The 23216-nt window shown below is 35.2% G+C and overlaps 4 protein-coding genes and 1 pseudogene across 7 annotated transcripts; 3 read left to right on the top strand and 2 right to left on the bottom strand.

Moving 5' to 3' along the window:
• Nucleotides 1-2398: 2398 nt before the first annotated feature.
• On the top strand, nt 2399-4961 carry LOC121786224 (BAG family molecular chaperone regulator 3-like). Of its 2 annotated transcripts, none has more exons than XM_042184813.1 (4): nt 2399-2928; nt 3052-3308; nt 4470-4592; nt 4699-4878. In XM_042184813.1, exons 1-4 carry the CDS (start codon nt 2673-2675, stop codon nt 4834-4836), a joined length of 774 nt encoding a protein of 257 aa, XP_042040747.1. In that variant the 5' UTR covers nt 2399-2672; the 3' UTR covers nt 4837-4878. The 2 variants fall into 2 exon arrangements, with proteins under 2 accessions (XP_042040747.1, XP_042040746.1); XM_042184812.1 differs by having other exon boundaries at nt 2452-2928; nt 4470-4616; nt 4699-4961.
• Nucleotides 4962-5116: 155 nt separating this feature from the next.
• LOC121786223 lies at nt 5117-6576 on the bottom strand. Its single transcript, XM_042184811.1, has 2 exons — nt 6407-6576; nt 5117-6120 (listed from the first exon to the last, which is right to left on the bottom strand). Exons 1-2 carry the CDS (start codon nt 6492-6494, stop codon nt 5195-5197), a joined length of 1014 nt encoding a protein of 337 aa, XP_042040745.1. The 5' UTR covers nt 6495-6576; the 3' UTR covers nt 5117-5194.
• Nucleotides 6577-14154: 7578 nt separating this feature from the next.
• On the bottom strand, nt 14155-16008 carry LOC121786641 (annotated as a pseudogene).
• Nucleotides 16009-17411: 1403 nt separating this feature from the next.
• Nucleotides 17412-19513, top strand: LOC121787866 (F-box protein SKIP19-like). The gene is made up of 2 exons (XM_042186714.1): nt 17412-17863; nt 18633-19513. Exons 1-2 carry the CDS (start codon nt 17541-17543, stop codon nt 19237-19239), a joined length of 930 nt encoding a protein of 309 aa, XP_042042648.1. The 5' UTR covers nt 17412-17540; the 3' UTR covers nt 19240-19513.
• Nucleotides 19514-20148: 635 nt separating this feature from the next.
• On the top strand, nt 20149-22353 carry LOC121786330 (putative F-box/LRR-repeat protein 9). 3 transcript variants are annotated; one of them, XM_042184945.1, is made up of 6 exons: nt 20149-20463; nt 20548-20633; nt 20839-21182; nt 21570-21921; nt 22052-22092; nt 22171-22353. In XM_042184945.1, the coding sequence occupies exons 1-5, from the start codon at nt 20451-20453 to the stop codon at nt 22061-22063; spliced, it is 807 nt and encodes a 268-aa protein (XP_042040879.1). In that variant the 5' UTR covers nt 20149-20450; the 3' UTR covers nt 22064-22092; nt 22171-22353. The 3 variants fall into 3 exon arrangements, with proteins under 3 accessions (XP_042040879.1, XP_042040880.1, XP_042040878.1); XM_042184946.1 differs by having other exon boundaries at nt 21609-21921; nt 22052-22353; XM_042184944.1 differs by having other exon boundaries at nt 22052-22353.
• Nucleotides 22354-23216: the final 863 nt, after the last annotated feature.

Raw genomic sequence — 23216 nt, 5'->3', positions numbered from 1 at the left:
AGACTGTAGACGATCAGAGAGAACTTAAGCTTGTGGGGACAGTCACCTAAAAGTTGAAACTAGTGCATGCTTATTTGTTGTGTTTTGTGTTCTTTGTGTGTTCTTTTCTTTTCTGAGTCTGTAGTTGTGTAGGTTTAGGAGTCTGTTTTTGTGTTAGTATCTTGTTTGTAGAGTCGTTCTTGGGAACTGTGCATAGAAATTAGCCTTATTTCTTTTTCTTGTCTTTCATACTTGAGGACAAGCATGGTTTAAGTGTGAGCAGTTTGATAAGGCTAATTTCATGCATAGGTCTAGGGTTTTAATTCGTAAAATTTCTGGGTCTAACGCACGTTTTAAGCCAGGTGTGTGAAGATTTTCGCCAGGTCCAGGAAAGGAGGAGGACAGTTGCGTGGACCTAGGAAATAGGCGAATGAATGGACATTATGCGGAAAATTGCTTGACGGAGGAAGCCTCGGAGTTGAAAGGTAGAATAGATATTTCTACGAAGACTCTAGAAGGCTATGTCCGCGTCTATAAAAGGCAGAAGCATGCACGCGGGAGGGTTGGAGGCCTCGCTAACAGCCTGTAGCTTAGTTCACTTTTCACACACTTGGGTTCTTTTCGTGGGGAGATTCAGGGGGGTCATGCACTGGGGTTTACTTTGAGCTTTCATATATTTTCGATTGGGTTGTAACACCGTACTTCAGTGGGGGGGCGAAGAAACAATTTAATTTCTGCTTTCATACTTTGCTGATTTTGCCGAGCTTCGCTGTTCGAAGCTCGGACCTCTGTTTGCTTTTGCCGAATATTCTCTTATTTTAATATAAGTTTGATTTTCTGTTACGTCTGTTATGTTGATTTTTGGAAATTTGGAGTTGGATTGTTCGAGTTGGGTGCGTTTCGCAGTTGTTTTCTGAATTTATGCAGGTTTGTGGTTGGATCTGGGTGATCGGAGTCTGTTTGTGGATGAATCGGAGGGTTAAGTTCGCTGGTGTTGTGGAGTTGTCTGTGATTGTTTGAATTCGGAGTTGATCGGAGCAGATCTGTGAAAACCGGAGTTATGGAGTCGATTGTGTCTGTTGTTGGGTTCGGGTCGCTTGGATCCGGAGTGGATTAAGCACCCGACGTGAATCTGAGCAAGATTTATTTAATTTTATGCCTAGTTTACGTGTTTTCATTTCATTTCGCCTAGTTTACGTAGATCTGATGTATTTCCGGTTCATAGCAAGTTTCCGGCATCCAAATCTTTATATTCTGTTCGAATCTAGATATATGCTTTGTTTTCTCCATTTGCGTGCTTGAATCGGTTAGGTAATTGCATGTCGTTGTTAGTTGGAGCATGAGTTTGTTATTTGCAGCTTTAGCCGTACTTGCTATATTTGGAGTCATGGTCCCCACTGTTTTATTTTCCCTGTCTAGTCTTAGTTAGTTAGTCGTTTACTTAATCTAGGAAGTAAAATGTGTCTCTCAGTATTGAAGTCTGATTCTATTACATTTTCTGTGTCTTAGGTCTAGCATTTACATTTCGTGCCTAGATCTAGAGGTAGATAAAATTCTCAACCCTTTTGCGTGGCAGCAGCCGCTTGTTTCCAGAGTCTCTAAGCACTACTTCACGAATCCATCTTCGTGGGATCAACCCCGCTTCCCTATGCTAATTTATAGTATTCGGGTTGAGGGATTTATTTTTGAAGGGGAGTCGAGTATGTCCAACGACAAAAACACTCTGTGTTCTCTTGAGTTCCTGGACCTGGTGATCCAGTGGATTTAAGGAGCGTGGTGTCTTGATCGAGCACTTGCATTAGTTTTTTCTGTGCACACTTGCTTACTCTGTGTGAAACCACACTACTACCAGATCGTAGCCCTTCAGGTTTCAAGTGGAATTTGGGGATTTTCACTGTGTGCGGATAGGGCTTGGGATGTTGGTGTCTCTATCAAGGTTTGTGGCCGGGCAGGAATTTCCAGGGGGGGTTAGTCGTGAAGCGACTTCTTCCTTTTTGAGTTCTTCGGCCATTCGCGCAAAGAACTCGCTCGGCTTCTCCTTGGATCCTAATTTCTTCATCAACTCCCTCATAAGTTGCTCAGGGTCGGAGTTGTCGGCGGTTGTTGCAGCGATGGGAGCGACCGTGATAGTAGGCGCGCTCGCAACAATTTTTGGCGGTGGAGGAACTGCGCTGGGTACGAGCAACGCGATTTGGGCAGTCGCGGACACAACAACCTCTGGTGGCGGCACTGCCGGTGGATTTTGGGCAGTAGGGTTGGAAGATTGTGTCTTCTTTGACGTGTCCCCCGCCGTTACTTTGGGTGGTTGTGCGTTATTCCAGCGGGTTATTTCTCTTGTATTTTGAATAGATTGGATAATATCCCGTGGTTGGATTGCCCGTGGTTTTGGGTAGGAAAAATATCTATGTTAATAAATGGAACAAAGCAAAACCATATAAACATTGGGCCTACAAAAATTAAAAGTCTCCAATAATAAGAGTCCATGTTTTAACAACCACCAAATATTTACACTTAATTATTTCTTCCAAAACGACAGTTTCCTTGAATTGTCGGCAACTCAATTATCTGTCACGCTCCGTTACACCTCGTAAACTTGTACCTTGAGGTACCACACTTTTATCAGCGGGATCTCGATCGATCAAAAATCAAAATCAGTTCCGATTCGAGATTTCTGTGCTTTTTTTTTTTCCTGCATGCGGATTCCGGAGATGATGAAGCGCCGGCTCCGCCGCGGCGAGGCGGCGGATTCCGCGACCACGACGTCGTCTTCGTCTTCGTCATCTGCTGCTGCCGCAGAGTCGGTGGAGTGGGAGATGCGGCCAGGAGGAATGCTGGTGCAGAAGAGGAGCGAAAGCGCTGCTGTGGACTTGGCGACGCCGAATCTGCGGATTAGAGTCGTGTACGGAGCTGTTTCGGTTCAGATCTCGGCCAATGCAGAATCAACTTTCGGTTAATTTCTCCCTGTCTCCTGAATTGGATTGAATTTATGGTTTGATTGTGGTGAAAACTATAATGTGGATTGAATTTTGTGGTGATTTGTTTTAATTTTGATTCTGATTTGAATTTGGGAAGGCGAACTGAAGAAGCTTCTCACGGCGGAGACGGGGCTGCAGCCGGCGGAGCAGCGGCTTATCTTCAGAGGAAAAGAGAGGGAAAATGGGGAGTATTTAGACACGTGTGGAGTCAAAGATCGATCAAAAGTCCTCTTAATCGACGATCCAGAGAGCAAGGAGCGGCGGATGGTGGAGATGCGGCGGAAGGCCAAGATCGAGACGATCCAACGGCTGATAGACAACGTGTCCACGGAGATAGATAGGCTCGTGGAGCAGGTTAGTAGAACTTTCCAGTTTTACCCCTAATTTCGAATTTATCCGAAAATGAATTAAAAGTACAAAACTCTAACATTTGGTATTGATAAGCACCTGTCTCGGTTGGTAAATGAATAAAAAATATAATTATTGGTAGTGATTTTAGTTAATTTGTATTTCCGGTTAAGAGATTAGATAAATGTACATAAATTATATATGAACATAATATTCTTAAATTTTTAAATTTAGCTGAATTTAATTAAAAATTAATTTTGTTATTTATTGTATTATGTATGTAGCAATAAAAAAGGAATGGTGTAGATATTTTATGTCTTGATTAGAATTAATTATACAGTATTTAGTAAAAAAAATAATTTTAAATATAAAAATATTAAAATTAAAATTTCAACTTTTTTCGAAATGGTGTAAAATAATTAGTATGAAATTTATTTTAAATTAATTACTGTTTATAAATCGATTTTCAATGTAAAATGTTGAAAAAAAATTTGATTATGTACGTACAATTATGTACAATTTTATCTCTACTTGTTTGTGTTTAATAAGCGTTTGAGAAAAAATATTAATAGATTTTTTGCCCACAAAGCATATATTACTATCTTGGCATTTTTTTATGTTCGTATGACTAATTGTTTTTTAAAATTTTAGTAAGAATAAAGATAAATGTACATAAAAAATATTACTACTGCAACGGTTTAGCTGTCAACTGTACTGATCTATGATCAGTTAGTGTAATTAAATTAAACAACCTGTAACAGCTGTTAATTGAATTTGTGGCTAATTAGAATAATTAATTTGACTGTTTAGTTTGCATTTATTTATGTTGGCGTGAGTACAATTAATTAATTAATTTACACGTACCTATGAAATTTCTTGTCTTAGGTGGTTTAGGTAACAAATAATTAATAATTTATGTAATACTATAATTTTCTGGGTCCCTGATTTCGTTGTCTTAATAGCATAATTAATGTTGCATAAATTAGACGTGGGGCTATGACATGATCCTATGGCTTGTTTTAAATTAGAATTCATCTTCAACTTTTCTTATACTACAAAAAAAGTGGTAGTTAATACAGTACAACACTTAATTGTTGAAAAATTATCAAGTCTAATAAAATGTAGTAATTTAAAAAATAGCTGATTAAAATCTGGATTGAGATTTAGGTAGATGTAATAGAGAAATCAATTGCAAATGGGAAAAGAGTAGCAGAGCTGCAAATCACAACGCTGATCGAAATGCTGATGCAACAAGCTGTGAAATTGGATAACATTCCAGCTGCTGTTGATGTATGTGCACTCAAAGACTCACAAGTATGCTTATCTTCTCATTATAATAAGATTTCAATTAATGCAAATATATTTGAAATATTAAATGTACAAATGTTTGTTGCAGGGAGAAAGAGTGCAGAAATGTGTTGAGAAACTGGATGTGCTCAAGGTACAAAACGCGAAGCAGAAAGTACCACCTTCAGTTGTGACATCTACATTGGAAACATTTGAACCATCATACAAGTGGGAACTCTTTGATTGATTGATAATTACTTCATTCCTAGTTATTATTAACTCCAATTTATTTGGTGAGTATGTTTGTGTGTGTGATAATGTTTGATCATATGCTTTTATAATCGAAATTTCTGCCAACAGCTTCATTTTCTAGAGCAACTTGGAAGAAAAGAAGCAATCTTTTGTAGGTTGCCTTCAAACAAGAAGGCTATGTTACATCTATTTACATGCTAATGACATATATACATCATTAGCTATTTTTTATGCTACAATGAAGCACAACCACATCTTCAAACAATGCCATCACTTGGAGAAAGTCCAAAACAAAAATACAAGATAAAATCAACCAAAATTCGAGTTAGTCCCTAGTCGACAAGTGTCTGGTCTCAAGCGACAACTGAGGGCTTATATGCATTGATCTCGCCACTAGGCTGGGCGCAATCGCCCTGCCTCTTCCCGTGCTTCTCCACCAACATTTGGAAGCGCTCAAACATATCCTCCAACCCCTCGATCTCCTCCTGAAGATCGAGGGGGGTTTCGCCCCCAGAAGGGGATGATATTGTAGCTATCCGTTTCTTCAAACTCTTAACCCTCCCCAAACTCCCCACAATTTTTGTCCCAACCTCATCCACCGTCGAATGCAACACAACATTCTCTTCTTGCGATGCTTTGAGCTTCCTTTTCATAGACTTATAACCATCAAGAGACCTCATCAACTGCTCTGAGAGCGCCTTGTTCCTCGCCTGCAACTCCAATGCCACGTGCATTTCCCCACCACCCGCCTTACCCTCCTTGTGATCGGAGAGGCATTCTTGAACTTTTTGGCGCAACGTCTCATTTTGCGCCTTGAGATTATTCAAAAGCTCCTCCATCTCACTCAATTCATGGACTTTTTTCGAAAGCTCCGCCTCCATGAACTTCTTCTCCTTCCCTAAACTCGAGCACATCGCTCTTAGGGTCCTCTGAGCGGCTAGGCTTGAGCTCAGCTCGCGCCTCAACCGCTCTTTCTCCTCGTCTGCATCCACCACCTCCTCCCCCTCTACCACCACCGGCACCACCCCAACCCCGCCACCGGGCTTCTTACCCGGTGGGACCAGGTTGCGACGCACGTCAGTCTTGCACCTCCTTAGCTCGGGGTCTGGTTTCTTGAGGCCAAATGATTGGCATTTTTGGATTCTGTCCTTAGCATTATCCAAAATTGTCATCATTGTAGCAACCCTCAACATTCTCCTATGATCATTCTTGTCTTGATCACAGGCTATCTTATGATCTTGGATTAGTTTTAGCAGTAATTTCACATTTGCCGCTACCCCTAAAAATTTTCATTCCAATATTCTTAATTCATCAATCAATCAAAACCTTTAATGACTAATCACCTAATAAAATGTCTTTTTTTAATCAAGAATCAAGATTTCGTTCATGGATCATGAAAGATAGAAGAACAATAACAAAACAAAATAAAACAAGAGAATTTCTTATCTAAACTGAAATTCCCTCAAATGTGAAACATCATAAATGACCAAATACAACGTTGTATATCAAGAATTCCACCTAGAAATGTAATGATAAAATTAATTAAGAATAAAAGTTGTATATACCTTGTAAAGCCAAATCATCATATCTTGGGTCTTTTGCAGTACTTGGCAAATCCAAGTCAGGAGAGGAATTGTCACGAATTTGGCTCATAATTAACTTCTCTCTTCAAAGAAACAAAGGGTTTCTTAATCGATCACTTTTTCAAGACTATTGAATAAATATAAGGGAAACAAAAATGGGCCAGCAAATTACAATAAAAAGTATACCGACGTTTTTATTTAATGTATTTCTTTCCTGAATCAAATTCGTGTACCTATTGAAATCAACGAAGTTATATTAAAATAATTGAAAGTTCCAAAAGAGAGGTTGTTTTTGCAGCTTCTCTCTCCTCTTATAGTCGGTGTTGCACGTGTTTGCTGTCAGTTAATGAGAGAATTGTTTGGTTTTTGAAAAAATTATTTGATTATTTTAATTAATGGTTGATAATATTGCGAGATTATTGGTTTAGGTTTGACAAATTAGGGATGTGATCTGCAAACTCTAATTATCGTATAAACTCTAAATTATAATTTGGATCATTGGAAAATGTCAACAGATGATAAAATTATAGCAATAAAAAATGTCAAGAAAGTATCAACCATTGACATTGTTTTGACATTTTTTATTGTTGGTATTTTGTCATCTGTTGACAATTTATAACGGTTCAGATCATAATTTTGAGTTTGTATAATATTTAGAGTTTGCATTTGATCACATCTTGTGTATTGATTAGTGAACAAGTAGCACATTAACCAAAATGTTAAGATAAATTTGTGTTGACATACACATACCACTGTGTTGACATTTTTAATATAATAGCACATTGAGATAATTAGCACACTAAAACAACCTAATTGGTTGGGTGTTATTGACTTTGACTGTGACTTTGAGAGACAATTAGTTGCCGTTGCTGTAAGCGCAACTATTCATATTCACTAATCAAGAAAATTACTTATATAGAGAGACATCTATGATTTGGGAATGACTTATTTTTTACAAGAGTGAACTACAAAACTAGTACCCAGAAAATAGGGTTTGCACCTTTTTAGTACCCAATATTTATAAAATCACATTTTCAGTCAAAAAGTTTCATAAATCCCAAACTCAGTCACGATTTTTACTATTTTACCCTTTAGCCTTGAGGGGTGTATTTGTCCATTAATCTATTTGCAAAGGGCACCAAATTTGTGATTTTTGAATGTTTATGTACTTATGTTGTGATTTTTGAATGTTTATGTACTTCTGTTGGGATTTTGAATGTTTATGTACTTTTGTTATGATTTTTTAAGGATCAAAAATTTTTATGGTATTATTAAATATTTGTATATTTTTAAAAAATAAATTATTTAAAAATAGAATGCTTTATTTGTAGTATTATTTGTAGTATTATTTTAAAAATAGAATGCTTTATTTGTAGTATTATTTTTAAAATATTGAATGCTTTATTTTTAAAGTATACATTTTTAGTTTAATGCTTGATTGCAACAATAATTTATAATTTATTAGTTAACGATTTTTCTACAAAAATTAAGTTGTAATTTATTTTTATTTAAAATGAACTGAGTTCTAGTTTATTTTATAAAAATAATTTTATTTAAATTATTGTTGCAATCAAGCATTAAACTAAAAATAAATGCTTCAAAAATAAACTGTTCTATATTGATTTCGCGAATGCAATAATTTAAATAATACTATAAAGATTTAAATATTTCATGTTTAGATAACACAACAAAGATTTAAATAATTTATTTTTTAAAAATATACAAAGATTTAATAATACCACAAAAATTTTTGATCCTTAAAAAATCATAACAAAAGTACATAAACATTCAAAATCCCAACAGAAGTACATAAACATTCAAAAATCACAACATAAGTACATAAATATTCAAAAATCACAAATTTGGTGCCCTTTGCAAATAGATTAATGGACAAATACACCCCTCAAGGCTAAAGGGTAAAATAGTAAAAATCGTGACTGAGTTTGGGATTTATGAAACTTTTTGACTGAAAATGTGATTTTGTAAATATTGGGTACTAAAAAGGTGCAAACTCTATTTGCTGGGTACTAGTTTTGTAGTTCACTCTTTTTACAATACATTCTCTTTGTCCGTTATTTATAGTTTTATTTTGACACGGCACAAATTTCAATAAAAAATATTTGACTTTGTAAAAAAAAAGGGATATTTTTATTGAAATTTGTAAAAAAAAGGGATATTAGTTAACGAAAACCGGACCCCACTTTTATATATTCATTTTATAATAGACCGTGAGTATAATGATATTAAGAGGACTCGAACTCATCACCTCATGCAATAATGTTTAATCTCATTGCTGCTAGGACAAAGGTTCTTGACAATTACTATGACAAACTTATATACATTAAAAGTGTTGGTATGAATCGTATACTAAAGCTTGCCAAAATACACATTATAGTATTTTACCACCAAGCCATTCTAAATTGACGATTTGTTTTATCACTTAAAAGTTTGACTAATTTGGAATCACCGCAAACTCTGCATATTGTACAAACTCTAAACTATAAACTGAATCGTTAAAAATGTCAACAGATAATAAAATAATAGCAACAAAAAATGTCAACACAATGTCAACGGTTGATGTTGGGTTGAAACTGTGTTCACATTTTTTGTTGCTATTATTTTATCATATGTTGACATTTTCTAACGATACAGATCATAGTTTGAAGTTTATACAATATTTAAAGTTTGCATTTTATTACTTACTCTTGCATAATAGTGTATCAACTTTCTAAAAATGTGAACATTCCTAAAAATTACTTGACTATTCACAAACTATTTCCAATGTACAATTTGACCGACCGGCCTTCTAGATCATTGTTATGTATTTTCTCTGTCCCATTAAAAATGAAAGGTTTTCCTTTTTGGTTTGTCCCATTAAAAATGAAACGTTTCTAAAAATGGAAACAACACCCTCTCTACTTTTTCTTCTCTCTTACTTTACTCTCTCTTCATTAACTCACAAAACAACACTATATAAAATCATGTGCCGAAAAGCAAATATTGCATATTTAATGGGACTGAGGGATTATTTCATTTTAGATAAGAGTTGCGGAATATATGGAGATTTTAATAATGTCTAATGGATTTCATTCGAGTAAATTCCGTCCACGTCTATCAGTGTGCTTATAAGGCCACCCGCAACGCGTTACGCGGGTGGCCCATGTCCCGTTACGCCGTGACGGAACCGGGCGGGACGCGTTGCAGCGTCTCGTCCCGTCCCCAGCCCGCCTGATCGCCCATCCCGCCGTGACCAATCGCGTGACGTCTCACCACGCGTCGAGGCGACGTGGCGAGCTCCCAGGCGATGCGTGACACCCACTCGCCGGGCCGCGAGTGGGATTCGTCACGCTGACGCAATAATTCATTTTTTTTAAAAATTCGAAATAAAAAAAAAATTAATTGTGAAAACGGTAATGTTACCGTTTTTTATAGCCGTTTTCAATTTTTTTTACGCTATAAATACTCCTAATTCATCATCATTTCACACACAACTACACATATATTCTTCCCAAATCATCTTCATTTCCTCTCCAATTTTCATCTCAAATCATCTCTCTTTTATTCTTCCCTCAAATTTAATCGATCTCATGGATCCTTATGAGAAAATGCATCAAATAATGGAAGAATCACTTGAAGAAGATCGACGCCGGGAAGCGGAGGAAGCCGCGCCGCCCCAAAGACGCTCCCGGACTTACATCCATCGTAACCGGGATGAAGCCGCCGTCTACCGTCTCAGCCACACGACGCTGTAGAAATGTACTGCAGCAATCCGTCAGCTTGCGATTGGACAAACGACAGATGTGTTCGACGAATACATCCACATTGGAGACAACACTGGGAGAATGTGCTTGCTCCAATTCTGCAAAGGCGCCCGGGCAGCCTTCACCGACGAATTTCTCCGGAAGCCAAGCACGACAGATTGTCAATTCCTGCTCCACCTTCACGAACAAGTGCATGGCTTCCCCGGGATGCTTGGCAACGTCGACTGTATGCACTGGCAATAGAAGAATTGCCCGGTGGCATGGAGGGGGTCGTACACGAGCGGCCACAAAGACACCCACCCCACCGTTATACTCGAGGCCGTCGCCAACTACCGGCTATGGATCTAGCATGCGTACTTCGGGGTCCCCGGCTCGAACAACGACATAAACATGCTTCAGCAATCCGACCTCTTCGCCGAAGTGTTTTATGGTAAAGCGTCGGCCATCAACTTCACCGCTAACAACCGGCGCTATAGAATGGGGTACTATCTTACCGACGACATCTACCCGAAGTGGCCAACCTTCGTGAAGACGTGCGCTAGGCCTGTGAACGCAAAGCAGGCGCTTTTTGCGCAATAGCAGGAGGCTGCTCGGAAGGATGTGGAGCGGGCGTTCGGGGTTCTCCAAGCGCACTTCAACATTATCAAAGCCCCGGCTCGTTCGTGGTTCATGGAGAACATGGTCGACATCATGTATACGTGCATAATCTTGCACAACATGATTGTCCAAGACGAAGGACCCGAGGCGGGAAATTGGTTCGACCCCGAAGCCCTCGGAAGCTCAACCGCCAGTAGTCCGCCTCGAAGTGGAGTGCATCCGTCTATAAAAGAACGGTTGTCTATTCGGGCAAAGACACATGACTCTTCCGCCCACACCCAACTCCAAGATGATCTCATGGAGCACATTTGGGCAAACTTTAGTGGATGAAATTAAATTATCTATTTTTAATTTTTTTAATTATATATTTTTTAATTTTTTATGAATTTTATGTTGTAATGTTATTTTATTTTTAATGAAGTGTGTTTTTATTAATTGAATTTGGTGGAAAAAAATAAAAAAAATGAAATTGAATGAATAGTAATTTAAGGGACGGTTAAAGGACGGAGGGTTGCAGGTTCCGTCCCTTAGTTAAGGGATGGAGTAAAAAGGTACAATGGGACCCGCAAATAGTGTTTTAAGGGACGGTATAGTGACAGCGTTGTGGATGGCCTAAGTTATAACAATGTCGTTAATTTACCTTTTTTTTACATTATGTGATGCGATCAATTGCTAACTAATTAGTAATTTAAAATTAAGATTAATTTTTAACCATTAGATTAGGAGATCTACTGGTTGATATAATATCAAATGGATTATATTTTAAATTTAAATAATTATTAAATAAAATTAAAGGGTATTAATGTCAATTCTTTCTTATTAAAATTATCCTAAAATTTTAAATTTATGTAACTCTCCTGATTTAAATTATTTTTTCACAAAAAATATATCAAATTAAAGGTAATTTTATAAGGATTTTTACGAGATCTCAATTGCATATGTTCCGACGACGTTCGGATGATGAAATTTGATAATTTTTATTTTAGTTTTTGTATATGTTGATAAGAAGATTTTTTTATCAACAAATACATCAAAATATTTCAATATTATGCATGTAAAATCTCAATATAATGCATGTAAATCTCAATATTATGCGTGTAAAATCTCAATAACACTGTGTTGATATTTTCGTGTACTTGTGTTGAAATACCCATGTCATTATGTTGATATTTGTAATACACTATATTGATATAAAAAAGAACACGAAAATGATGATATGATAACAGAATGACGATATTACCCTTTTGTTGATATTTTATCTACTATTTATTGAAATTCGTAAGATTTAATCTCATCCACTCATTTTAAAATCTAAAGGAGAAGATTTGGTCTTAATTTTGGATTATGATACTTTAAACAATAAGGCTATAATATATAGTTATACTTATACCATTATAAATGAAGATCTACATCGTGTAGGTCATGTTACTAATTTTTTTTCTTATACTTAATAAATTATGACCGGCCTAGTGCCAACAAATTTAGATATCACATTACGATCAAAGTTAGATCTACTATTCCAGGAGTATTTAATTATATATGCTATGAATGTATAGTGATCAAGTCATGCATCAAAATCATCAAACGAACCAAGTGGTGTATCAAATCATCAAACGAACACGTTACATGGCCAGTGTCAAATTAGAGCATGAAACACCAAATATGGTAATGATTTACGCTAGACATTTATTCTTAAACTAAGGACACAATCAATCACGGTATACTCGAGATCTCTTTCTCTTTATTCTTGATTTCTTACCAAACACTTCCCTCAAGTTAAATATACACTACAAAAAAAACACTGTTGTTATTAAATAATATATTCACATCCAATTATTTTATTATTAATTTTAATTATTAAATTTCTAAATTATAAAAATGACTACATGTATATATACTTAATTTCTTATCGCTACCATAAAATCAAATAATCATAGTCCTTCACATCCATTTATTTAATTATTAAATAATTTTTAAATTTTCAAGTTACTGAAAAAATAACTACATGATTATATACTTAATTTCATAATGCTATCATCCAACATAATAATAATAATTTTTCACATCCAATTATTTTATTATAAAATACTTAATAGTACTTAAAGTTATAAAATTGACTACATCCATATACACTTAATTTCTAAGTGTTATCATCCAGCAATTTAATCATAGTCATTCAAATTTGATTTATTTTATTATTAAATAATTTTTAAAATTTTAAATTACAAAAATGATTGCATGCATATAAATAGTTAATTTCTTAGTGTTAGCATCAATGAAATAATCAAAGCCTTTCACATCCACTTATTTATTATTAAATAATTTTTAAAATTTCAAGTTATTAGGACGACTACATGCATATATACTTACTTTCTTAGTGTTATCATCAAACAAAATAATCATAATAGTCATTCACATCCAATTATTTCATCATTAAATAATTTTAAAATTCCAAGTTATAAAAACAATTACATCGGGTATACTTAATTTCTTTTTATCTCGAAATGAAATAATATTAATATTTCATATCTAATAATATTATTAAATACCTCTTATAATTCTAAGTTGTAAAAACGACTACATGCATATATATAGTTAATTTCTTAGTGTTATTATCCAACGAAGTAATAATAGTATTTCACATCCAATTATTTTATTATTAAATAATTATTAAAATTCCAAGTTAAAAATACGACATTATACTTAATTTCTTAGTGTTATCATCAAATGAAATAATCATAGTTATTCACATCCAGTTATCTTAATATTAAATGATTTTTAAAATTTTAAATAATCATAATCATTCACATCTAATTATTTTATTTCTATAAAATTCTAAATTTTAAATTAAAATAATTTTTAAAATTTAAATAATCATAGCTATTCCTGTCATATTATATTTTGTGTATATACACTATAAGAAACTAATTAAGATTATAAAATAATTATATTTTCAATCTATTTTAGAATTGTTTAAGTGCAAGTAGATGGAATAAAATTACTAGACAAACTATGATGCAACGCTATTAAAATCGGCTAATTTATTATACTCCTATTTATCAAAATTCTCTAATTAAATGGCACCATTTTGTTGCATTGGTCATCCATATTTTTCATATTTCCATATATAATCCATGTAATTGGTAGTGATTTAACTTAACAAATATAACAAAATGGGACAACTAGATGAAGTTTATTATTAGTAAGAAATTGAGATTACACTTTTCTTAGACAATATTATCACACCAAAGGCTCCAACTATGACATTAAAGCTTGTGCTCAAGCTTGAGACCAAGTCTTGGATTCATCCCTATACAATTTTTTTCTCTATGTATCTAGTCTAGTGTTTTCATCCTTATATCTATGAAAAACCTAATATCTTATCTGAAAAGTACAAGTCAAGGGTAAGTATTTCTTCAAATATCTAAAACTATAGTCTTCATCTACTTGTCCCATTTTGCAGTACCCATTCATTATAATATTGTAGCTTCTAAGATTAAGTTTGATGCCAGATTTCATTGCTAATTTCAAAATGTTTCTAGCTTTCTCCATCTATCCCAGCAAACAATATCCATACATCAAAATATTGTATGTGAAAATGTTGGGTTGAACATCAATTTGAAGCATAGTGACCAACATACGCTTGGCCTCTTCCATCCTTCCCTCTCGGCAAAGAGCATCTAAATAAATACTACAAGTAACTACATTCGGGCGGACCTTATTCGATATCATCTTCCTTAAAATGTCTTCACCCTCATTCCTTCTACCATGATTGCATAGCCCCTTGATTATCGAACTATATGTCACAACATAGGGTGAAATCCCGTTATCTCCCAAGGCGGAGAATAGTTGGAGAGCCTCGTCGACCTTTCCATCTTTGCACAGACCATCAATGACTATGTTGTAAGCATACACATCCGGTTTGCAGCTTCCATTTCCCATTCTACTAAGCAGTTCAAGCGCCTCAGAGAGTACCTCCAGCTTTGCATAACCCATTAATCATCGTATTATACGTACGTTCATCGGGATCATACAGCTGCTCTGCAGACAACTTCAGCAATAACTTTGCAGTCTCTGGGATCCTTCCGACCAACACAAGAGTGTTAAAAGTGACCACATCGGGCTTGTACCCGCACTTGAAGGAACTGCCTAAAATCGCAAACCCAAAATCAGGTCTTTTAAGTCTACACAAGTAGTCAATCACAATACTCAAGGTGAAGTGATTTAGTTTATTGTGAATAAACTAAATAAAATAAAAAATAACATCATTACATAAGATTAAAAAATAAAAAAATAGTACTATATAATAATAATATGTTAAACAATTATATATAAAATTAAATAAATTTTAAATTAAATCAACATGAAAATATTTGTTAATTAGGATAATTATAATAGGTCTCCATAGCAAAGAAAAAAAATCATCTTTTAGCTATCAATATTAAACTGGTACTATAAAATATTTAATATACAACTAAAAAAATACTATAATGAGGACAATATATCGCCATAAAAATATAAAATGATAGAACTACAAAACATATACAACACACACATGAATATAAGAACAATAAAACAACAATAAAACAATAATTGGTAAGTCATGAAAAAACTTATTTGTAAACAACCTTAAGTACAATAATAAGAATAGCAAAAGAGAAAAAACAATACTCCTGACATTCACAAAAATTAGTCTCATTTTTCCATTTTGGGATGTCCACACAAAGTAGTCTCATTTCTAAAAACGGAAAGTTTCTCTCATACTTTTTCATTTTTTCTCATCTCTCATACTTAGTCTTTAGATCATCCACAATAGGGCGAACGTCCCAATAGCCTAGCACACGGACATCCCAAAAACACCTTCTGTCATGTCATAAGGATATCCCACTGCACAATAATAGCCTAGCACTATGACTAGCCGACGCCCTAGCCAATAAAATAAATTAAAAAATACGATTAATTCGTTTAATTGTTGGTGTTTATCAAATATACAAAAAATGAAGTGCAATGAGTTGTAAATATTTAGTATAAATAAATAAAAAAATTTAAAAATCAGGACGTCTGGTTTAGGCACAGACGACCTCTCGTCCGCCCCGGACGTCTGTCACCCGCTAGGCGGTTGCAATAGTGGACGTCTGCGACGGACGAGCCACTAGGCGGTCGCTGGTCCACCGGGACGTCCGCTATTGTGGATGCTCTTACCCACTTCTTCTCCTCATATTTCATACTTTATCCACTTTTTCTCCTCATCTCTTTTACTTTACAAATTTCTCACTAAAACTCAGTGTCATCCACATATAGAACTATTTTTTAGGGATGTCAATCGGGCCGGCCCGTCGGGTTTCGGGCCAACCCTACTCGGGTTGCAGGTCAATCGGGTGCGGGCTAATCGAGTGTTGTGATTTCTTTCGGGTTATAAAAGCTCAACCCTAACCCTAAAAGCTCGGGTTTCGGGCTAGCCCAGCGGGTTAATCGGGTTATTACCGATAATATTAACATGCGATCAATCCAATAAATAATTATTAAAATTACTAATATTCATACAATGTAAAACATTTAATTATGATATATTTGAGATATATGCTTAAACTCAATCATAAACATGATCAAATACTAATATTTGAGATATTGAGTAGAATTTTAATGCATGTTTTAGAAATTTAAATATTTTTTTTGTGAATTTTAAGTTTTAAATTTATTTATCAATTATTATATTAATAAAAATTCAATATATAATTTATATATTTAATATAAAATTGAAAGTTATTTTTTTAGTTAATCAATGAAATATCGAATTAGGAGTAAAAAAAATAGAATAATAGAAATTTTATCGGGTTTTCGGGCCAGCCCATCGGGTTTTTGGGTCCGACCCTAATGGGTTGCGGGTTAATCGGGTGCGGGCTAATCGGGTTTTGATTTTATTGGGCTAGAAATTTCCAACCCTAACCCTATAAATTTGGCGGGCTATTCGGGCCAGCCCACGGGTTACGGGCTACATTGACATTCCTACTATTTTTTGTGGATGAAGGGAGTAAAACCCAAACTCCAATCTCCCGCTGACTCTTCCTCGGTCTTATTTTCTTCATTTATCTCCAAATTAATGATTCATGTATATGCGCGAAAATAAATGTGATAGTTTATGATCTTCCTCTTCTTTGCTTCCTTTCGCCATTTTGTTGACTTTAAATGTTTTCTTTGCTTGAAATTATGGAAGTGACGAAGTTGGCGACAAATGTGCAAAGTTGTAGCAATTATACTATTATTGACAAAAAAGAGTGGCAACAATACCAAAAAAATTATTCTTTTTGCAAAGAATTTGTGATGTAATGGGAGAAGTCAATGCGGATTGGAACTACACTCCATCCATTCCATTACAAGTGAGGCGTTCCAATTGCTTCTTTTATGCATCGAGAAATTTTGTGGTGTTGAGCTATAGAAATGCCAAATGTTTTTTTTTTCAATTTCTGAAAATTTCATTTATTTCTGCTTCTTTATCTATTTCTACACTTTATGAAAAAAATATTCAATCATTTAGTTTGAGCCCAAAAGGTTTAAATACGAGACTGTTTTACAATTTTCATTTGAATTCAATCAGATAATTTTACTAATTTCATGAAATAATTTATTATTCGAGTTTATTATTTACTTTTTTTGCAAATCTATAAATTTTAGCAGTTTCTTTTCCGTACCCAATCCTTCAAACCCTAAAATATCTTACATTTCCTAAATCCAAAATTTCTCCCAAAATTGAAGATCAGATGTCGTCCTCGTCCAGCTCTGCGGAGGCGGCGCCGCCGTGGCTGGAGCTTCCGCGGGAGATAACAGCTGCGATTCTGCACAAGCTGGGGGCGATCGAGCTGCTGACGACGGCGCAGCATGCGTGCACTGCGTGGCAGAGTATTTGCCGAGATCCTTCCATGTGGCGGAGCATCGACATGCGAAATACCGGAGATCTCTGGGAAATGCCGTACAATTTGGATAAGGTGTGCCGCTACGCTGTCGATCGCAGCCAGGGCCAGTTGATTGACATCAATATTGAGTATTTTGGTACTGATGAATTGCTGCACTACATTTCTCAGAGGTAGATTTCTGTGTTTCTCGATGCATAATTAGCTGGAAAATCGATGATTTTTTTGCTGTATATTAGCTTCGATTTCTTGCCGTAGCTGTCATTTTCGTTTTATGTGCATAGTTTCTGCAACTTTACTGGAAAAAGTTATGGTTTATGACCTAATTTTTGGTTTTATGCCTCATCTGGAGCTGTCGTGTTCCTTTGTTGAAGATAAGTCTGTATGTAGTGCTCTCTGTGTTTGCTAAATTTGATAAATTCATCGCTTAGCTGTTGTGAATCTTGTTTTATTTTGGTGTTAAAGTGATGTTTCCTGGCTTCAGATTGCATTTTTTGTAGATAATTGTGGAAATCTATGTGGTAAATTGTGGTTTTGAGACGTAAGGAGCTGCGATGAGAAGGTTTTCATGGGAATTCTATATGATTATTTTGTTTCGAGACAGAAAGAGTAGTGATTGTAATTGATATAATGAGAATTTGTAGGATGTAAAGAGTCATTCATGATTGTAATTGAAGTATAACTTAGAATCAATGTGTACACACATTTCATTTGGGCTCGTAGATTAACTTTGAATCTGGCACTCCAGAATGGAAATTCTGTAAATCGAAATGTTTAATCTCTAGATCTCTTTTATATTTGCTCTCGTACTGACTTGTTCAACGAATCTTTACGTACTTGTTTTTGATTTCTTAATGTATGTATTGCTTATATTCTAGTTGATTTTACATATATTTGTGGTTTTACACCTATCTGACTTTGGTTTTACATCCATTTCGACAGCTGTAGTCAGCTCAGACGACTTCAACTTGTATTTTCCTATGGCATAACAGGCGGTGGACTGGTCGAAGCAGTTAAGAAGTTCCCTCTGTTGGAGGAGCTGCATCTCTACTACACTTCCATTGATTCACAAGCTATTGAAGCTATTGGGCAATCATGTCCTCACCTGAAATCATTTACATCAAACAACCGCTGGTACAGGCAGGAATATCTCGCATGCGATATGGAAGCCCTTGCAATTGCTGAGAACATGCCTCATCTACGCCACCTCCAACTCTTTGGGAACAAAATGACAAACGAGGGCTTGCAGGCCATTCTCGACAGTTGTCCTCATCTTGAAACGCTTGATCTGAGACAATGCTTCAATGTCCATTTGGGTGGGATGATAAACAAACAGTGCATGCAGAGGATTAGAGACTTGAGGCGTCCCTATGACTCGACTTCTGACTATCCTTTTGATGCTGAGATATATGATCATGAAACTTCAGATGATGACTATATAACCGGCTTCTCTGACATGGATATAGTCTCTGACTACGACGACTATCTTGAATTCTCTGGAGCCAGTGATTGTTCGGATGAATATCTTGATTACCACGACGATTGGTGAGGTGAGGTGAGGACATAATGAAGGTTGCTGAGCTTTTATCGATCTTCGTATGTTGTGGTATGTCATCTGCGATCACTAGCTTTTCATAGCTTGTATATACTGTCTTGCTTTTCGATCATCTAGCTTATAACGGAGGCGACACTTTGATTAGCCTTTCAATCTTTGTAGTTAGTTTAATGCACTGTTTTCAAAAATATGTGGAGATTTGTTATGTACTGTACTCGTTTATTTCTCTCTTCTACTTTATCCATATTTTCTCTCTCTTATTTACCCACATTATCTATTTTTCTCTAGTACTTATCAGTTTCGCATTAAAAACCCTTGTCGTCTACCGGTTGGATTATCTTGATCAATTTCGTATTAAAAGCCCTTGTCGTCTACCCTCTGGATTATCTTATCAATTTTGCATTAAAAACCCTTGTCATCTAGTGGTTGGATTATCTTTGGTGGACGGAGAGAGTTTTAGTCTTTTAGAAATGAGTCCCTAAACATGAGGTCAACATATTGGACATGGATGGGCTCAAGATTTTAAAATCCATAACTATCTCTAATAGTATCAATTTTATTTCCAAATATATATCTTTCTCTTGATTCTGGATTTTATTGTTCATGTTTTCTATACCCTGTGTCCTCAATTCTGTTTCAAGTATCGTAGAAATTATGATTGGGGTGAAATACAAAGTTGAAACAGAAGCTGCTTTCGTAATTAAATAAAATAAAATCATCATTTGATAACCTTAATTATGTACTATATCAACGTTTATAATCAATTCTTAACTACTATAATAAAATAATTAGATACTCTGATTTGATACAATTAAATCATAGTGCACTAGTAATTTTCAAGATACCAAATAAATACAAGCACACTCAATAAAACAGAAACAGGTAGGAGGAAATTCTACCAAAACACTCAATTCAATGAAAATAAGAATTAACAAATATAATATGAATGACAATGAATCATCTGAGGTTATGAGGGATAAATTAAGTAGGAGAATGATAAGATAATGAAATGATGCAATTCCGCTAATTTCGAATTCACTATATAGATTAGCACGACACGTATATTTTGTAGTGTAAAAAATAGAATAGCATGACACGTAGGTATAAAATAACACTGCACAACACATATATAATACATACTCCAAATTTCAAAACACGAAATTCCCCAATGGTCAAGAACATGCGAAATGTAAGATTGAAGCACGATGATGAATCAAGGTAAACAAACTTTCGATTTTGCCTTTTCCCCCATATTTTGTGTGTAAATTGAAATGAAATTTAAAATAATTTGTCCATCAAAAGGAGATCACATCCTACTCGAGGTGGAAGATCCAAAATCTCGAATCAAGATCAAAATCAAGTTCGACAAGATCGTCACATGGTATAAGGTACATTTTTTATATCCCTAATTCTTCAAATTTCTATATATATGGATATGAATAAGATGAAAACACCGTTTTTACGTTAGAATTTTATGTAATCTCATGAAAAAGAAATGTTTGTTGTTAAAAGAAATTTTTTTGATTGAAATCCGAAAAAGCAAATCTCACTTTTTCCATCACTATCCACTCTTTCCCGCCATGGCGGAGAAAGAAATTCAGACTTCGGAGGCTGCCGGAGCAGAAGATTCCGGCGCCGGCGGTGGTTCCTCCGCCGTGGATTGATCTCCCGTTGGATGTGACGGCGGACATACTGCACCGGCTGGGAGCGGCGGAGATGCTGGAGACGGCGGAGAAGGTGTGCAAGACGTGGCGGAGCGTGTGCCGCGACCCGAGCATGTGGCGGGTCATCGACGTCAAGAACTCCGGGTCGTGCTACGACACGCGCCGCCTCGGAAGCCTGTGCCGCCGCGCCGTCGACCGGAGCAGCGGCGATTTGGTGGACATCAACATTGAGTATTTTGGCAGTGATGAACTTCTTCATTATGTTTCCCTAAGGTTGTTACTCCTTTTATATTCTGTCCGTCTACTATTTAAAGAGTCATTTTATTTCGGTATAGATTTTAAGAAATAGTTTGACTTTATTAATGAAAGTGAGTGGTAGTTAGCATACTAAAGGTGGAAAAAATAAAGCAAATAGATCTTTAAATCATGAACCTCACGAAATAGCAAAATGAATCTTTAAATCATGGACGGAAGGAATAGTAATTAAGTAGTGATATAGTAGTAATTCATTTCATAAATCCATGTTAGTTTGATCATAATTCCTCAATCATTCTTGCTTTATTTCTAAAAGGATGGAAGTTTTCTTGGAAAAATAAATTTTGATTTTGTGGTGTTTGATAGTGTGATTTGGTTGAGCTAGTTGGTAGAAATTTGTGATAGGTCAAGTAAGCTGAGACGGCTCCGGCTGTCGTGCTGCAGAAAGTTATCGGGGAAAGGGCTGAGCGAGGCGGCGAAGAGTTTCCCGCAGCTACAAGAGTTGCACATCTTATTCATGAACCAAATCGCCATTGAAGACGTCGAGGCCATCGGCCGCCAGTGCTCCAGCTTGAGGTCTTTTACGCTCATCAAACACGATTCCATTTCCGGAGTCGGAAATGGCAACGATTATTTAGTAGCGATTGCAAAAGTGATGCCCAATTTAGTTCATCTTCGACTTGGCTTCTTCGGCTCTACCATCACAAATAAAGGATATCAGGCCATTCTTGATGGTTGTCCAATTGTTGAATCACTGGTAAGAAATCATGATAATTGTGATTCATTAAATCTTAGTTGAGTATTAGATTTGTTTTTGTTCATAAGTTTTCTTATTTGGTATGTTTAAGAAATCAAATCTGACAATATTCTACTTGTTTTCTTTGTAGATATGTTGGTAGTCTAATTTGGAAAGTTCCATCTCTTTATGGTAATGTTTCTTCTTTGCATTAATTATTTATGTTGAATTTTGAATCTCTTTTCTGCGTGGATGATTAATTATTTTCAGAATTACTTGGACGAAAAGAGGGTGAGGTGCGTGGACAGAAGCACTTTACTGATATGATATGTGTCAAAGATGAAAGATGAATATGTACCAAAGAAATAGGGTAATTTGAAAATTATTTTATACTACTATAAAATACTAGTACAAATATAGCTTATACTATACCATATAGTGAGATCGTCCTACAAAGTTTGTTTCTCATGTGAGATTTGTTGATTACTGTTATATATTCACAATTTATCCACAGATGTCCGAAAATAAATAAACAAACAAACAATTTTTTCGATTAATTTCTTCTCAATTTGTCCATTTTACAACTAACAATCATAAAAATGTCACACTTTCTAATTTCCGGGAAATTGATACGGTGCTCTCTTCACATTCTACGTCACGAGTTTAGTTGTTGTGACAAAAATAATATAGGTTCTATCCCACAATTAATTGGTTATATATATGAGGAATGACTCATGTAACTTATGTTATGTAGTGGTTTTAGTTTTCACTTTATATCAACGTGGGTTATTGTTATACAACTTTTATTTTATTTTTTATATTTGTCAATCCCATCCTCAAACTCTTCAAGATAAACTTTGCTCGGGTTAGGATTTTTTTTTGGGTTGAACTAGTCTTCTACGAACTAGCCCAAAATTTTTTTTCTTATTAGGCTAGAATAACCCTTTATCAAACTAGCCCTAATTTAAAATATACTAGCTCCGTCCCACATTAAGTATCACATTTTGTCATTTTAGTCCGTCTCATAATAAGATTCACATTTCACTTTTACCATAAATGGTAAATAGAGCACACATTCAACTTACTAATCATACTCACATTTTATTATAAAACTAATATATATAAGTGGACACATAGTTCACTAAATTATTCAACTCACTTTTTTTTTACATTTCTTAAAACTTATAAAAAGAACGTATAAAAAGATACTCCCTCCGTCCCCGAATAAGAGTCGCTAATTTCCTTTTTGGGTCGTCCCCCATTAAGAGTCACTTTTCATTTTTACCATAAATGGTAGTAGGTCTCACATTCCACTA

This window comes from Salvia splendens, chromosome 22 (genome assembly GCF_004379255.2).
Source record: "Salvia splendens isolate huo1 chromosome 22, SspV2, whole genome shotgun sequence".
In the NCBI taxonomy this organism is placed as follows: domain Eukaryota; kingdom Viridiplantae; phylum Streptophyta; class Magnoliopsida; order Lamiales; family Lamiaceae; genus Salvia; species Salvia splendens.
This window is presented reverse-complemented; position numbering and strand designations above follow the sequence as displayed.

Coding starts and splice junctions, on each gene's coding strand:
- LOC121786224 (XM_042184812.1), top strand. CDS start 2,673: ATGCGGATTCCGGAGATGATGAAGCGCCGGCTCCGCCGCGGCGAGGCG. Junction 3,309..4,469: donor TAGATAGGCTCGTGGAGCAG/GTTAGTAGAACT, acceptor ATTGAGATTTAG/GTAGATGTAATAGAGAAATC. Junction 4,617..4,698: donor GTGCACTCAAAGACTCACAA/GTATGCTTATCT, acceptor TGTTTGTTGCAG/GGAGAAAGAGTGCAGAAATG.
- LOC121786330 (XM_042184945.1), top strand. Junction 20,634..20,838: donor AGATCGTCACATGGTATAAG/GTACATTTTTTA, acceptor TGGCGGAGAAAG/AAATTCAGACTTCGGAGGCT. Junction 21,183..21,569: donor CTTCATTATGTTTCCCTAAG/GTTGTTACTCCT, acceptor AATTTGTGATAG/GTCAAGTAAGCTGAGACGGC.
- LOC121786223 (XM_042184811.1), bottom strand. CDS start 6,494: ATGAGCCAAATTCGTGACAATTCCTCTCCTGACTTGGATTTGCCAAGT. Junction 6,121..6,406: donor TGATGATTTGGCTTTACAAG/GTATATACAACT, acceptor GAAAATTTTTAG/GGGTAGCGGCAAATGTGAAA.
- LOC121787866 (XM_042186714.1), top strand. CDS start 17,541: ATGTCGTCCTCGTCCAGCTCTGCGGAGGCGGCGCCGCCGTGGCTGGAG. Junction 17,864..18,632: donor CTGCACTACATTTCTCAGAG/GTAGATTTCTGT, acceptor CCATTTCGACAG/CTGTAGTCAGCTCAGACGAC.